This window comes from Natator depressus, chromosome 1, assembly GCF_965152275.1.
Source record: "Natator depressus isolate rNatDep1 chromosome 1, rNatDep2.hap1, whole genome shotgun sequence".
Classification (NCBI taxonomy): Eukaryota; Metazoa; Chordata; order Testudines; family Cheloniidae; genus Natator; species Natator depressus.
This window is the reverse complement of record NC_134234.1, coordinates 287,651,027-287,668,235: the sequence shown is the minus strand read 5'-3', so window position 1 is coordinate 287,668,235 and position 17,209 is coordinate 287,651,027. Positions and strand designations below refer to the sequence as shown.

At 39.1% G+C, this 17,209-nt stretch overlaps 1 protein-coding gene across 1 annotated transcript in view; it reads left to right on the top strand.

The window, feature by feature from the left end:
* MON2 (MON2 homolog, regulator of endosome-to-Golgi trafficking) overlaps window positions 1-3,545 on the top strand; it is a 151,641-nt gene extending 148,096 nt beyond the window's left edge. The window contains exon 35 of the mRNA XM_074942137.1: window positions 1,950-3,545. Coding sequence (XP_074798238.1) covers window positions 1,950-2,113 — 164 coding nt within the window. The 3' untranslated portion in view covers window positions 2,114-3,545. The remainder of the gene's footprint in view (window positions 1-1,949) is intronic.
* Window positions 3,546-17,209: the final 13,664 nt, after the last annotated feature.

The following is a 17,209-nucleotide window of genomic DNA, read 5'->3' as shown; positions in this document are numbered from 1 at the left end:
GTCCTTGTGCTCCAGTCTGAAACCTGCTGCCACTCCAGTTTTTTCCTCAGCTGCCTGTGCTAGAGACAGAGTTTTGCAGTGTCAGTTAACTTAAAATTAGCTAGCTTGCCAGTCTGATTTTTTTTTTAATTTAAACTTTTTAATGTAATATTTATTAATTTCCCACACACAAACTACAGCAAGGGTCTGTCTGCAGTTTGTGGGCCATATGCAGCCTGTACGTTTGTAAGACCTCATCCCAGACTTCATTCCCAATGCCTTCAAGCCTGGCTCAAGCACAGCTTGTCCAAGAGGGTGTCTGTCTCTGATCTGTCACTCTCTGTGAGTGGAAAAATCCCTGCAAGGTATGCTTGCATTCATCCCCCACAAGGACCAGCATCACAGATGCCTCTCTGTTACGCTGGCGAGCTCACCTCCATGGTGACTTCATGGCACAAGGCAGGTGGACCCATTAGGGTCCTGTTCTTCACATCAATCTATTTGAGCTCAGAGCAGTTCAATGTAAGTGCAGTCATTTTTTACTCAAAATCAAGGGTCACTCAGAAGAGACATGATGGACAACAGAGCTACCATATATTATGTAAACTGCTGAGGAGGAGCACAATCCCAATCCTTGTGCACAGAAGCAATGAAATTTGTAACTGGTGCATAACCCACCAAATCAACATCTCAGTGGCATTTCTGTTAGGTCTGCGAAGCATCACTGAACAGACATTTCTGTGAGGACTACAAATGGGAGCTGAGCTATCCTATCCTACGGGTAGTTCTCACCTATGGCTGTCTAGGGATAGACTTCTTCCTGATGCCATGCAACAAGAAATTCCCACAATTTTGTGAGGCGCGGGGAGGGGAACACCACCATAACTCATTAGGAGATGCCTTCTTCGCTCCTTGGCCACTAAGGGTATGTCCACACTGCAATTAAAAACCCATAGCTGGCCCAGGCCAGCTGACTTGGGTTCACGGGAGTTGAACTAAGGGGCTGTTTAATCACAGTGTAGATGTTCGGGCTTGGGCTGGACACTGAGCTCTAGGACACAGCAAGGTGGAAGAGCACTTCAACATGTTTGGTAGAAAATAATCTTCAGCTACTTTACAATTCAGAATCCCCAACTACCAGACGAAGTACAACCATACAAATTATGTCAGGCTGAACTCCTTTATTGAATATCTACCAGCAGAGAACACAGAGCAATTCCAGGCAATTATTGTAGAAGGCCAACTGCTCGCCATACCATCTCTTCAGGCCTCTCTTGACACTGCTGATACTGCCATTCAGTCTATTTCTAAGGCAGTAGTTTTGAAGAGGACCTCCTGGTTTCAGCTCTCAGGATTTCCAGAGGAGGTCCAGAATATGGTACTAAACTGTTCACTGACAGCACAGGATGAGTGCACGCATTAAAGGACTCCAAAGCAGTTTTACATTTACATTTTCTCTGAGGATCTATCCTTGGAGGTTGTTAAGGCCTGGCTTGCCAAAGCCTTGGCTGGGATGATTTAGTTGGTGTTGGTCCTGCTTTGAGCAGGGGAATGGACTAGATGACCTCCTGAGGTCTCTTCCAACCCTAATATTCTATGATCTATACATGTACCCAAAAGAGAGAGTTTAGTAGGTCCCAGACAGCACAGAGGTCCTGCCCCGTTCAATTCCCAGAGGCTATATGAACTTCAGTGCAAGAGACAAAGATTCCAGAGGAGAAAACCACCCATTTCCCAATATTCAACCTCACAAATCTTCCACCTCGTAGCACCAATTTTGACAGGGTGGTTGAGGTCCTGAGCTGCTCTCCCCTTTTTATATTAAAAATACCATTTGGGGTTCAATGAGATATTGAGGTAAAAATCTGGTGTCTCATAGCTTTTAGTATTTTTCTTTACATAAAAATGCTTTTCTACTGTAAAAATATGAACAATATTACATTATTTCATTTTGTACTTTTCTGTTACAGTTGATGCAAACACATGGGCACAAGTTATTGCGTTGTACCCAACTTTAGTTGAATGTATCACTTGCTCATCCTCAGAAGTCTGTTCAGCTCTCAAGGAGGCACTAGTTCCCTTTAAGGACTTCATGCATCCACCAGCACCCAAGGTACAGAATGGAGAGTCTTGAAAAGATAAAACTTTTTTATTTTTGAAAGAAAAAAAGTATCCCAAAAAAGAATGTTTGTTCCTAACTGAGACTTCTCTGAGGAAATCTCTTGTGACTAGTACTTGGCAACCAGCGTTGATCTCCTTTCAACTGTACTAACAAGAGCTTTGTAATTCATGCATACAAGCTTACAGCTCAAAGGTTCCAGAGTGAGTAGCAGTGCAAGCCTTTAATAAATTTAACTGACTAGATGGAATCAGTTGTAACCTAATGTACTTGCTACAATATATTGAAGTGGTGACTGAAAAGTGGGCTTATGTATAGCTTGTGGTGTATGTGTTAATGATGTAATTTAAAAAAAAAGTATTTCAATTCAGTCAGATTTATTAGGCTGGTGTTTTGCACCCTTTTTTCAAGTACAAAATTGTACTAAAATTTTATGCAAGATGGTACTGTAACATTCCATATGATTATCTGTAACCAGCCTTTGTAAACAAAGGGAACTGATGAACTTGTGTGTATAATAAATGGTACAGTTCTGTATAAAATAGTTGCATTTATTATTTAAATTCTTTTTAAAATATTGATAATGTTAAATGCTTGAAAATGTATTTATTATGAATACTAAGTTGTATGCTTGCATTTTTACTTACAATTTGCCTTCATAATTGGCAGATATGGTTATTCATATCTGATCATGCAGTTAATTTTTTGCTTATTTGAATGTATCTTATCTCAACATCGCAACAAAGAGGTCATATGATGACAGACAGCAGCAAATAGCCAATGATCTGCTGATTTCAAACTTTAAAGTAGATGATTTGAAATGAGTTGAATATGTGGAAATATACCGTAGCACTCCAACTCTACCGTACCTCACATCACAAAATATTTGTTTCAACATATTCATTTACGTAAGTCTATCCATTTTTATGTTTGTTTTTGGTGGTAGTTGTCCTGCTTTACAAGAATGTTTCATATTTGGGATTTATATCTCTCTTTTGCCCATAATGTTAGTTGTCATTGTCTTTGAATTATGATCCAAGAAAGGTGATTTCAAATACGATATATTTGGCTGTAATTTTTTTTGTTTGTTTCAGTAATCTTAAGCACTCTGTTTTGTACTGTCTTTTCAGCCCAAACAATAATTGTTCTAACCTTCAAGTATAAAATGTGCGCGTGACATAAACCATGAGAAGTGTATTTTTGAAGATTGTTGTTCATTTAGAAGTGCAGTAAACTTTCTGTCATGAAGTAAAATGTGAATTTTCTCTTTCATGTACTACATAGTTGAAGCAGAATACTTTTGAGTACTATTCTTTATAAAACTGAATTGTGATATAGCATATTATATTCCTATTCACTGAATTGTTTCAGTAATATTTTACCTGTATTTAGGTATTACCTGTATTTAGGTATTCATCCATATGAAGCGCTTTAAAACATAGCTTTAAAAACATAGCAGTCGAAAGTTAGGATCCTACGTCCACAGTTAGGCACCTACCTGGTTTTTCCAAAGTGCTGAATTCTTAGTAGCTGCTATTGTCGTGGCCCAGTGCAGGGGACTGGACTAGATGACCTACTGAGGTCCCTTGCAGGCCTACATTTCTATGATTATATGAAATCAGATGAGGTTCTTGGGAGGAGTTGGCTGCTCGGTGCTTTTTAAAATTGGGCAAACAACTTCCTATGGATTTAATAGGTTAACTTTAGGTTCCAGACTTTTAAAATATTGTGCAGATATTAAAAACAAGGATCATGCATACACTTTTATAAGTTAAAGGATATCCATTGGTTTATGTGAATAGCTTAGGGTTGCTAACCCTCCAGGATTGTCCTGAAGTCTCCAGGAATTAAATATTAATCTTTAATTAACAATGTCATGTGATGAACCCTCCAGGAATATGTCCAACCAAAATTGGTAACCTTAGAATTGATGTATAGTTGGAGGAGTTGCTAGTAGAGTGTTTCATTATGAATTGGCCAGAATTAGAGAATCTGTAAGTGCATAGTACTATGCAACCACAGTTTTGAAATGCTTGCTCGTTTTATGCTCCATATTATATTATTTATTATTCTCATTTTAAAAATAGAAAAATAGGAGAGAGAGAACTTTCCTTTGTTTCATTTTCCATCATTGGGGATTTTTAAGAGCAGGTTGGACAAACACATGTCAGGAATGGTCTAGATAATACTAAGTCCTGCCTTGAGTGAAGGGGACTGGACTAGATGACCTCTTGAGGTCCCTTCCAGTTCTGTGATTCTATGATTTTAAACTACAGTAAATGCACAACAGGCTTTAAAACCTTGTGTATTTCTCAGTGAACAAAGTTGTATGGAATTCTGTCTTCAAGCTTGGATAAACAAGTTTCTTCCCTAGTTTTAGAGAACACAAATTTTGTATTAGGAAACCAAATATTTTCCTTAACATCTGAATTTGGGTAGGTCTTGCAATGTTTTTGTTCATTTTTAGTGTAAAAATAGCTAATTTTGAGAAGCCGTTCCAAAATGCCACAATATGGAAGCCTATACACCAAATGAACGTCCTCTAAAACTGAAAATCTGAAAATAACTGCAGTATTGATGAAAGCAACATATTTTTTAGGGCCAGGTCTTGTTGACTTCAGTAGAAGGATGGTCAGGGCCCATAGTGTTACTTACAATTATTGGGGGGGGGGAGGGGTTTGTTTTTTTTAATTTAGAATTATCTATTTTAGCTAGCTATGTCAGAGCTTATTGTTTTTAATTCCTATTTATTTTATTTGGGAAAGCAGGCTAAAGATGCATCAGACCCAATAAAGGATAACAGTATATGCTCAGTACAGTGAACTTTCTTCAGCTTGATCTGTATAAAACATCTTCTGTTTTATTTGTCTATATTCTTTGTTTCTAGAACTTAGTGTACTTTATAACCGGGGGGTGGGAGGAACACCTTTTAAGAGGCATTTAAAACCAACTACCTTCTACTTATTAGCTAATTTTTCCTCCCCTTAGTCACCAAATTATTCTTATGGCATCTGGAACTGACCTTAAAGCTGAGGTCTAATCTAGTCAGACATTCTTACCCTTTTTTATTACATGACTAGCTTATGAAAGCTAACAACTTAAGCATTTCATTTAGAAGGACGGCTTTTCACCATGGATGAAAGTCAGCCTCTTTACAATGTCATCTTGCTCATTTATAACTCTAGTATTACTTACGTTTGAAGTATTGCTTTCTTTTCCTCTATTGAGGGTTCTTGTTTTCTAATAAATATTGATACAGGAGCACTGATACAGTCTTTTTGGATTCACAGAATTTTTATTTTATCAATATTTCTAGAAATGGAGGTTCTGTACATCCTCTGAGAAATATCTTAACCAGTAAAAATGTAGACCCTGAAGCTGCACATACATATGTATAAGTTTAACTTTATATACATGAGTAGTAGTCCTATTCAAATCAGTACTCTCATATGAAGTAAAGTATGTGCATCCATGTTTGCAAGGTTGGAGCCTAACTTATTTTAGTGTAAAATTCACTAAAATGTAGTGGATCAGCAAAAGTAGCTGGGGAGTCAAGGTAATTCTTATAGCCTTACGAGGATAACTTCTTGAGCTCCCTTCCTGCAATGTACTATAAGGCTCTAGATTCTGTGGGAAATGTCTTCCAGTAATTATAAAATTACTATATACAACCACCACCTCCCAAAAAATGATTGGGAGCCACGAGTGAAAATGTGAAAGTCCTGCAGATACACTGAAAGGAACATACACAAGATATTGAGGAGAACTTACCTCCTCTCCATGCCTCAGACATTGCAACGATATGAGCAAGACTTCGAGCTTGTATATAATCACAGTTTATCTAATAAGTAAAAGTGAATATATACCCTAATTTCAATTCAGAACATAGGTTGCCACAACTTCCAATTTTTAATAAGTTTATTAAATACTCTGAGTATCCTGATATCAATGAACAAAATATTAATAGGCATAATATTTGCATTTACTAAAACAAGAAATAAGATCTTAAAAGATTGCATTATGTTTTTGCCCAGATCAAAAGGCATTTCTCATCTCATCCTTAGCTTTCTGGATCTTGTAAGATACAATTGTGGTGCGTCCGTATAAGTTCATTGTTAGTACTACTCCAGCAGTTGAGTAAGACATTTTTTCTAGTAAAAGAGGATGTACTGAATGTAGGGTGAATGGTTAACAATTGATATTAATAGATCAGCTATTCTTATTTTCTTTCATAACATTTTTTATAAATTCGATACACAACATTTAAACTCGTAGAGATCTATTTTCTAAGCATGTTTTAAAGGCATTTACTTTGGAATACTTTCAATCTCCATTATACTTGTTTTGAGGTTTTTTGTTAGCTTCTGTTACACAGCAACACTTAGTGATAGAAGTCTCAAGACTATGCTGTATGTTTGCTCCATGGAGCCATTCTAATTAATACTTTGAACACATGCTAGATATCCGCAGTGATGCAGAACTCAGCTGAAGCATGAACCATAACTAATTGTGCTCTATGTGATTGATTCTTAGCCATCATATAAGAAAATATTTTTTACACCCTTGGATTTTGAGACCATTTCCAGTTGCTGCAAAAGGGGTGATATAAGGTTTTATTTTGTTCTGGTCAGCTAAGAAGTACCTATTGAATCATACAAATAAACAAATGCCAACAAAATGGCAGCTATCCTGTCCTCCATGAAGATATAGATATATTTACAGATAAATTAAGAGATCCAGTGGTGCAGTAACACCAGGTTGTAACTTTTTCTTTATTTAGACAGAAAACAGTAAGCTATCACTCTTGAGTTGTAGAAGTTGTCACAGTTGTACAAAGTGGTCTTAGTCTTGAGCTTTTACCATTAACAGACAATCCTGATAAATATTTTAATTTCCTGCTGTCTCCCAAAACCAGTTACTGCCTGGCATGTATGTCAGACTTAAATCTCTTCATGGGCATGGTTTTAGCTAACCTCTTTAAGTGTCTTACTTTTAGTTGGCTAATAAAGTTTATAGTCTGCTGCCACTGACAATTTATTTCTACACTCCGTCTGTTTTTGTCTAAACAAATTCCATACACAATGATTAGAGATGCTGTGACTGCCACTTATCATGCTGACCAGTATTGTTTAATTGTTTCCTAGTGCTCCCTTTGACATTCTCTATTGCCTGTTGTCTCTCAACTTAGTCTTAAATTGTAAGCTCTTTTGGGGGAGGGACCATCTTTTTGTTATATGTTTGTACAGCGACTAACACAGAGTAGCCCTGACTAGAGCCCATAGGCACTATTACTGGATAAATAATATATAATAATGATAATAGTAGACAACCGCTTCTGCTTTGGACATAAATATATTTGGGGATCAAGAATTATATTTTAACTAAAAATGTATATTTTAGCCATACAGATCACCACTGTGTTGAAGTTTTGTCAAGGGTTACCATAGGCAAGGCTAGTAGAACACACAATTGCAACCCATAAGGTTGACCGTTCCTCACTAGAATCCTTAACTAAACTCAAACTTGAACTTATTTTCTCATTTCTTTTTAGCTGTCATTAGTTGAAAACAGATGGAGAGTTGACGAGGCAGAAACATACAAGAAGTCTATTCCAGATGTCAGGAGGTGCAGAGAAGTCTCTTACACCAACAGTGGTGAGATTGTGTTAACAGGCAGAGAGGAGGCCAGTGCTAGACAAGCAGGGAAGAGAGCCAGAAGAAAAAAGATTAGTGAGATAGGTGGAATCAAGGCTATAGTGGATTGAAATATGAGGAGAGCAATATATATAGAATCTTGAATAGGGAGAAAAAAAATTTATAGAATGGGAGTGAACTGATTCTGTTTTTGTATGTGTGAAAAAGGTGGGCAGCAGTCTTCTGTACATGGGAGAGTCTGCAGACCTGGGACTTGGAGAAAATCTAGGAACTCCTCTGGGGTTTGGGATGACTTTTTAAGCACTACCTTCTGGTTTTTCTTTTTCTCTTTGTCTTTTTTTAATTGTGTAAAAAAAAATAATAATAATAATAATATGGATGCTTCCCTTCTTATATTGTAATGGGCTCTCTTAAAAATGTTCCTTCATAAATGGATAAAAATGTTAATGGGCTTACATGAGCCCTAGGCTGATTACGAAAACATTTAAAAGAGCAAGGTTTGGGAGGAACATTGGCCCAGTGAGGACTAAGAGTATTATATAAATTAACACACTCCTTCTATGGGAAGAGGTAGCTAGTGCAGTACTGTATTAAGAATGCATTCAAGCAGCTACGAAAATTTTACTGCAAGCTTAGGTAATTAAAAACAAGATATGGGGAGAAGAGGATTTGGAGGAAACATAGTGCCTCAGATAAAATTGAAGGATGAAAACATGAGGAACTTCAATTTACAATCCTGGGTCTCTTGGCTTCTGTGCAGACACAAGGATCTGTCCGCAGTGTGCAGCTTGGAGGATCCAAGGCCCTGCTCAGAATTGTGAGTGTGCGAGAATGCCAAAAAAAAAAAAAGTACAGTTTAAAAACTAATGCTAATAAATGATTGCAGACTTTTCAGGAGCATAGAAACTTTAAAAAATAAAAATCTATAAACATATTTCACATATGTGCATTTTAATAATCTTCATAAGCACTGTGCACATCAGGTTTTGTAGGTAACTAGTTTTTTTACGTTTTACTTGATCTCCTCTCTGAAATGTGTGTATATACAGTTGCAAAAAAAAGTTATGAAAAGATTGACTACTGTACAGACAAATCGAGCTGAATTCTTTGATCTGCTTAGCAAGCTGATATCTTGTTCCAATAATTCTTTATACTACATTCCAGTGTTATCAACCATTTTCTCACCAAAATAATGTTCACTTAGGACCTGATTTCCACTTGTGAGCATGCACATTTATCATTAACATCTGCACTTGCAGATGATAAATTTCATCACCTATGTCTGCAGGGGCAGTGCTGGAAAAATGCTTAGGCAGGTGCATATATTCATAAAGTTATGTGCATATAATTTGAGGCCATATTGATGCCTCACTGAAAATCGGGTTCTATAATCTGATTTTTTTTAAATGGGGTGCGCAGGGGGAACAGGACCTTTACAGTTTTTTGTCCTGTAATATATTTTAAAACTTCTTAATTAGCAAAGCCTGTGTAATAGTATTTAATTTTCCTAATTTAACAACAGTCATTCATAATATTTTTTTAAAAAGTAAAGCTTCAGTGGGCCTTAAAAGCACATGCCTAAGCATACTTCCTGAGTCTGATACTAAGTCACATTCTGGGAATTTACTGAAATATAAATCCTTGTTCTCACCTGAGCAGTATAGCATGGTATGTAGATCTGTATCTCTTTCCTGGGAAGTATATTCCCTAAAGCAGTCCAGTTTATCATTTGTAAGGGAAATGTTTAAACCTACATATAAAGCCCTGTATGTTAAAATACTTCTTAAAATTGTCATTGTATTACTGTTTTATTTTACTTAAGCCTTATGCTCTTCCTTTTAAGTAGAAGCATCACTGACAGAAGACTCCATTGTTATAAATCACCTTCTCTAATTCTAATGCCATAAATGTGTCAATAGAATGAAATTCACAAGTAAACTATTGAAGAGTAATTTGCATCTTTTCTCTTCACCCCATTTATTGAATAGTAATTTATTGGTTTTTGATGTTCCTCGGAAAAACTGCACAAGTCAGAAAGCCGCTAGAGATCCATAGCCATTAGAGAGTCATTTTTAAATGTTTGTGAGTAAAAACACCTCTCTCTCTCATAGTTAAGTTTCACCACTTAGGGTAATACCAAACACAGTTCTTGGTACAAAACTAGACAAGCCATTTACAACACACACTTTGCTTCTCTACAAAAGAAAAAGGACACTAAACTATCTTAGCTACTACATGCCAGAAGGGGCCACAACAGAGGTTCCCTTAATCCACCCAGCAATAGTATTAATCTATCCAACTATACTCTTAGCCCAGCAGAAGAATCTGTCCTATCTCGGGGCCTCTCCTTCTGCCCCTCCACCCCCACGAACATGATACAGTTCTGTGGTGACCTAGAATCCTATTTTCGATGTCTCCGACTCAAGGAATATTTCCAACACACCTCTGAACAACATACTAACCCACAGAGACCTTCGTACCAACACTACAAAAAGGATTCTGAGTGGACTTCTCCTGAAGGTCGAAACAACAGACTGGACTTCTACACAGAGTGCTTCCGCCGACACGCACGTGCTGAAATTGTGGAAAAGCAGCATCACTTGCCCCATAACCTCAGCCGTGCAGAACACAATATCATCCACAGCCTCAGAAACAACTCTGACATAATCAAAAAGGCTGACAAAGGAGGTGCTGTCATCATCATGAATAGGTCGGAATATGAATAAGAGGTGCTAGGCAGCTCTCCAACACCACTTTCTACAAGCCATTACCCTGTGATCCTACTGAGGGTTACCAAAAGAAACTACACCATTTGCTCAAGAAACTCCCTGAAAAAGCACAAGAACAAATCTGCACAGACACACCCCTGGAACCCTGACCAGGGGTATTCTATCTGCTACTCAAGATCCATAAACCTGGAAATCCTGGACGCCCCATCATCTCAGGCTTTGGCACCCTGACAGCAGGATTGTCTGGCTATTTAGACTCCCTCCTCAGGCCCTATTCTGCCAGCACTCCCAGCTATCTTCGAGACACCACTGACTTCCTGAGGAAACTACAATCCATCAGTGATCTTCCTGAAAACACCATCCTGGCCACTATGGATGTAGAAGCCCTCTACACCAACATTCCACACAAAGATGGACTACAAGCCATCAGGAACAGTGTCCCCGATAATGTCATGGCAAACCTGGTGGCTGAACTTTGACTTTGTCCTCACCCATAACTATTTCACATTTGGGGACAATGTATACCGTCAAATCAGCGGTACTGCCATGGATACCCGCATGGCTCCACAGTATGCCAACATTTTTATGGCTGACTTAAGAAAAACGCTTCCTCAGCTCTCGTCCCCTAATGCCCCTACTCTACTTGCACTACATTGATGACATCATCTGGACCCATGGAAAAGAAGCCCTTGAGGAATTCCACCATGATTTCAACAATTTCCATCCCACCATCAACCTCAGCCTGGACCAGTCCACACAAGAGATCCACTTCCTGGACACTATGGTGCTAATAAGCGATGGTCACATAAACACCACCCTATACTGGAAACCCACTGACCACTATGCCTACCTACATGCCTCCAGCTTTCACCCAGACCACACCACACAATCCATCGTCTACAGCCAAGCTCTACGATACAACCGTATTTGCTCCAGCCCCTCAGACAGAGACAAACACCTACAAGATCTCTATCAAACATTCTTACAACTACAATACCCACCTGCTGAAGTGATTGACAAAGCCAGAAGAGTACCCAGAAGTTACCTACTACAGGACAGGCCCAACAAAGAAAATAACAGAACGCCACTAGCCATCACCTTCAGCCCCCAACTAAAACCTCTCCAACGCATCATCAAGGATCTATAGCCTATCCTGAAGGATGACCCATCACTCTCACAGATCTTGGAAGACAGGCCAGTCCTTGCTTACAGATAGCCCCCCAACCTGAAGCAAATACTCACCAGCAACCACACAACAGAACTACTAACCCAGGAACCTATCCTTGCAACTAAGCCTGTTGCCACCTGTGTCCACATATCTATCTATTCAGGGGACACCATCATAGGGCCTAATCACATCAGCCAACTATCAGAGGCTCGTTCATCTGCACATCTACCAATGTGATATATGCCATCATGTGCCAGCAGTGCCCCTCTGCCATGTACATTGGCCAAACTGGACAGTCTCTACGTAAAAGAATAAATGGACACAAATCAGACGTCAAGAATTATAACATTCAAAAACCAGTCGAAGAACACTTCAATCTCTTTGGTCACTCGATTACAGACCTAAAAGTGGCAATTTTTCAACAAAAAAACTTCAGAAACAGACTCCAACGAGAGACTGCTGAATTGGAATTAATTTGCAAACTGGATACAATTAACTTAGGCTTGAATAAAGACTGGGAGTGGATGGGTCATTACACAAAGTAAAACTATTTCCCCATGTTTATCCCCCCCCCCACACACACACACACACACACACAGAGTTCCTCAGACGTTCTTGTCAACTGCTGGAAATGGCCCACCTTGATTATCACTACAAAAGGGTTTTTTCTCTCCTGCTGGTAATAGCTCACCTTAAGTGATCACTCTTGTTACAGTGTGTATGGTAACACCCATTTTTTCATGTTCTTTATGTATATAAATCTCTCCACTGTATTTTCCACTGAATGCATCTGATGAAGTGAGCTGTAGCTCACGAAAGCTTATGCTCAAATAAATTTGTTAGTCTCTAAGGTGCCACAAGTACTCCTTTTCTTCTAGCATTATCTGTATTTCTCCAACTGTGATAAAAGTTCAAACTCCCTCTCTACAGATGTGAAGGTTTTCCTTCCTTTTTACCCTGTCCAAGAGATGTGAATCTCCTAATATGGAATTTGAAAACTGTGTTTGCCCTAGTATCTTATTTACTTATGTTAAGATACAGGATGTATAAAATCCTGAACTTTTTCAGTATATGGATTCATTGATGCAAAAGAGACGTCAGTAAAGGGAAAGGAATAAAAAGAAATAAGTATTGGCATATGGCATTTTATCATGGAAAATACATAAAAAAATTAATTAGTCATATATTAGCTATATAAAAGATATATTAAGTCTTGGAAAAAAGTACAGAGAAGGTCAACAAAAATGATTAGGGGTATGAAACAGCTTCCATATGAAATTAAAAAAAACTGGGACTGTTCATCTTAGAATAGACGACTAAGGTGGGTGATGTGAGAAAGGTGTATAAAATCTTGAATGGTGTGGAGAAAGCAAATGGGAAATTATTTACCCCATTCACATAACACAGGTCTGGTCATTCTTATGTTAGTCATATGTTATAAGGCCAGCAGGGGTCACTTGATCATCTGGTCTAACCTCCTGTATATCACAGACCATCAACACCACCCACACATTAAACCCAACAACTGAAATTAGACTGAAGTGTGTATTACAGCCCTCCAAAGATTAAACTACTGTGTGCCATAGACAGAAAATAGAAGGGATGAAGATGTACCCATCTCTGAGGCCCCTGAAATCGGAGGGAATTAAGTGAGTTATATCCAGATGGTCCTTGCAAGTGCCCCACACCCCAGAGGAAAGCAAAAAAACCCTAGGTCACTGGCAATCTAATCTGAGGGGAAATTCCTTCCTGACTCCACTTACAGCAATCAAATAGACCCTGAGCATGTGATCAAGAACTAGCAACCCAAGGATCTTGCAGAGAGCATTTTCAGTACCACCTGAGAGCACAGGTCCAATGTTACACCTCTATGTGTGGCCATCTCTGATGCTTCAGAGGAAGGAGATTTTAAAAACCAAATAAGAAGAATACATTTGGGATTTTTTGAGGGGTTTTTTTTCTTCAAGGGGAGAAAATTCTTTTGACCTATATAGGGTGACCAACAGCAGCTCTTAATCAGAGACTTTAAGAACATAAGACATGAAGCAGAAGTAACCCACAGAACTGCAAATTTCTACCTTCCCACCATCAGGAGAAACTCCGTTATACAATCCCACTTATAAATTTGTCCAGCTCTCTCAAAACAAATTGTTTGCCCCCGCAAGTCCTAGTGGGAGGCTGTTCCAGAACCTTACTCCTCTGAGGGTTCGAAACATCCTTTCAAATTTCAAGCCTAAATTTATTCATGGTCACTTTATACCCATTTGTTCTTGTGCCAACATTGTTCTGTAGGTTAAGTAATTTTTGTCCTCCCCGGGGTTTACCGCTCCCTGCTCCCATTTAATTTATAGAAAGCGATTATATCCAGCCTTTGTTTTGCTAAGCTAAACAAGCCAAACTCTTCCAGTCTCCTCTCATAAAATAGTCTCTCCATTCCCTGATCATCGTTAAATGTGACCAGTATTGTACACAGTATTTCACAAATTGAAATAACTTTGAAATTTTATTAAGTGATCATGAAATAAAGAACAACAGGGGTGAAAGTAACGTAAGGGACTTACTGGTATGCAGGGTGGCCAGGGTCTTGAGCAAGGTGGGGGGCAGCTCAACTGGAAGGGGCAGGGCCTCGGGCGGAAGGGGCTGGGGTGGGACCAGATTCCTCCAGCCAGCCCTTCAGCATGGCCCGGTAGCAATTTAAAGGGGCCGGGGCTCTGGCTGCTGGCACAGTAGCGCTAGCTAGGAGCCCCGAGCCCTTTAAATCGCTGCCCAGGAGCCCCGGGGCTCCCAGCCACTGCTGCTACCCCTACACCGGGGCTCTGCCAGCGATTTAAAGGGCCCAGGGCTGCGGCCAGGAGCCCCAGGTCCTTTAAATCGGCGGCGGGTGGCCCCGGGCCCTTTTAAATTGCCAGGGTTCTTTTGGCCCCCCTTATCAGCGGCCCTGCCAGTACGGTCGGCTGTGTACTGTCTCTTACAGGACCGTACCAGCTTACTTTTACCTCTGCAGAAGACACGTTGTTTAGAGTAAAATTTTCTAAAAAGTGAAGGGACATACTGTTTGGGAAAAGCATATTTGTCCAACATGTGAAGTGCTGTTGGTAGCTATTCTTAGTGGTACTTGCTAGAAATATATTCTCTTTTCAATAGATTTCTCCCCCCCCCCCCAATGTTCTTTTTTTTACAATTGATCCAAACTTCATAGTGACTCTGTGAGCATTCTTTACTAAAATTTCTTGATAAAAATAAAATTCAAAATGGAGAATTTATATCTGAAATACCCACTTTTATTTTCTGTTATTCTAGTGTGTTCTTGTATCATGCCTAGGACTGTGGTAACATAAGGTATGTCTACACAGCAATTAAACATCCAGAGCTGGACTAGATCAGCTGACTCGGGCTTGGGCTGTAATATTGCTGTGTAGATATTCAAGCTTGGGCTCCGCCTAGAGCCCGAATGTCTACACAGCAATTTTTAACCCCCCAGCCTGCGTCAGCTGATCCAGGCCAGCCATGGCCCTGTTGCAGGTCTTTTATTCCAGTATAGACATACCCCAAATGCCTTCCAATAGTATAACAAACTACTTGACTAATATCTGTAACATGTTGTTTCAAGTTCTTTAGAAAAATATATCAATTCAGGTTTCAGAGTAGCAGCCGTGTTAGTCTGTATCCGCAAAAAGAAAAGGAGTACTTGTGGCACCTTAGAGACTAACAAATCTCTAAGGTGCCACAAGTACTCCTTTTCCTTATATCAATTCCGAATTCTCTGCTGCACTTATTTTTAGTTTTATAATCAAAACAATTCTGTAATATTTTCACTCTTTTCAAAATTTAGAGAACTTAAGTTTCCTAATTTTTACACTGGTGTATAGGGTTTTGAATAGTCCTTTTTCAGAACTGAGTTACCTATGAAGTTTATTGCCCTATTTCATACCCAAGCACAATTGCATAAAGCCGGGCTCTGTGTTTCCTCAGTTAATCTGTCCCTGTGTAGTCGTAATTTTCATTTTCTTTGCTGGCTTCAATCAGCATCTGTATTGAATTAATTCACTGTATACATGTGAGAAATAATCTTATCATGATTTTAAAGATGGGGAAATTGAGGCACCAAGAAATAGTGATTTGCCTGAGGTCAGACAAGTCTTTGCCAGAAACAAGGGTGCAACTCAGCTGTTAGTTGCCATTCCTGGGCTTTAGCCATTAAGCTACACTACTTCCATTTTTCCCACCTGAAGCATGTTGTTTTTTAAATTATTCCAATGTCACAAACAAAGTTATGGTTGCTACTTATTCAAAAGTTACAAGAACTCTGAAGAAGCACAAATCCTATTTCTCTGTGTATGTACTTTCTTTAATAGCATGGCTTTTTAAAATGTCTTGTAAAGCATATTCTAGTGTGATATCTGGCATACTTATCAATTAAAAAAACAGAGAAGGCACATACAGAATATTTTATTTTACTTTACTTTTTCCCAAGCCTGTCCTTTGAGCCACTTGTTTCCTCTGATTTTCTGCTGGTAGAAATGTGGCTGCTTCTTGCTGATGTGATTTCAGCTTTTTCAGCTACAGTGAAACTTGTTACAAATTGGCACTAAAGGCATTGCTGTTTCTATTAGCAAGACCTCACTGAACATGTGGTGTTCTGCTTTGGCATCAGCTCTTTGAGAATATCTCCATTGTCATTAGCACTAAAAGCTTTGTTGGCCAAATTATGCCCCTATTGACACCTCTAATAGCCCTGATCTGTCTAGTGGATTTATAAAAGAGTAGCCACCTGGCACTTAGGCTATGTCTACACTACGGGCCTTACAGACGCACAGCTGTACCGCTGCAGTTGTGCCATTGTAAGGGTTTCCTGTGTAGCCACTCTATGCCAATGGGAGAGAGCTCTCCTGCCAGCATAATTAAATCATCCCCAACAAGCAGCAATAGCTACATTGGCACTTTTGTCCATGAAACATGTCGGTCAGGGTGTGTTTTTTTCACACCCCTGACTCACAAAAGTTTTGCTGACAAGTGCTAGTGTCGTCAAAGCCTTAGTGAATTAACCTATTGATGACACACAAATTATGCTGGCTCTGCAGAGCCAAACCAAAGTAAAATCAGTAAAATAATGGCATTGTTCTAAGCTCTCCTGATTTTATCACAAGTCACACACTGTTTGTGTTTTGTCTTCAAGCGTCAGTTCCTGAAGTCAAGTGATCTCCATAAAATGCTTTAATAAAGTTTCACAAAAGGAAAAGGAGTACTTGTGGTACCTTAGAGACTAACCAATTTATTTGAGCATAAGCACAAGTACTCCTTTTCTTTTTGCGAATACAGACTAACAGGGCTGTTACTCGGAAACCTGTTAATAAAGTTTCTGGCCCTCAGGCTTATGCAGCAAAACTGGAAAATGTTATGTGACTATCCTAAAGGCTCAAAACCCAGAAGACCATATGCTATATTGATTTTTTTTTTATATGTCTTCTGATTTAGTGGGGTCAGAATTCCGCCCCTAAACACACACACACTTTCACAACTACTGTTCCCAGAGGCCTATGCGGCCACAGACATGCACAGC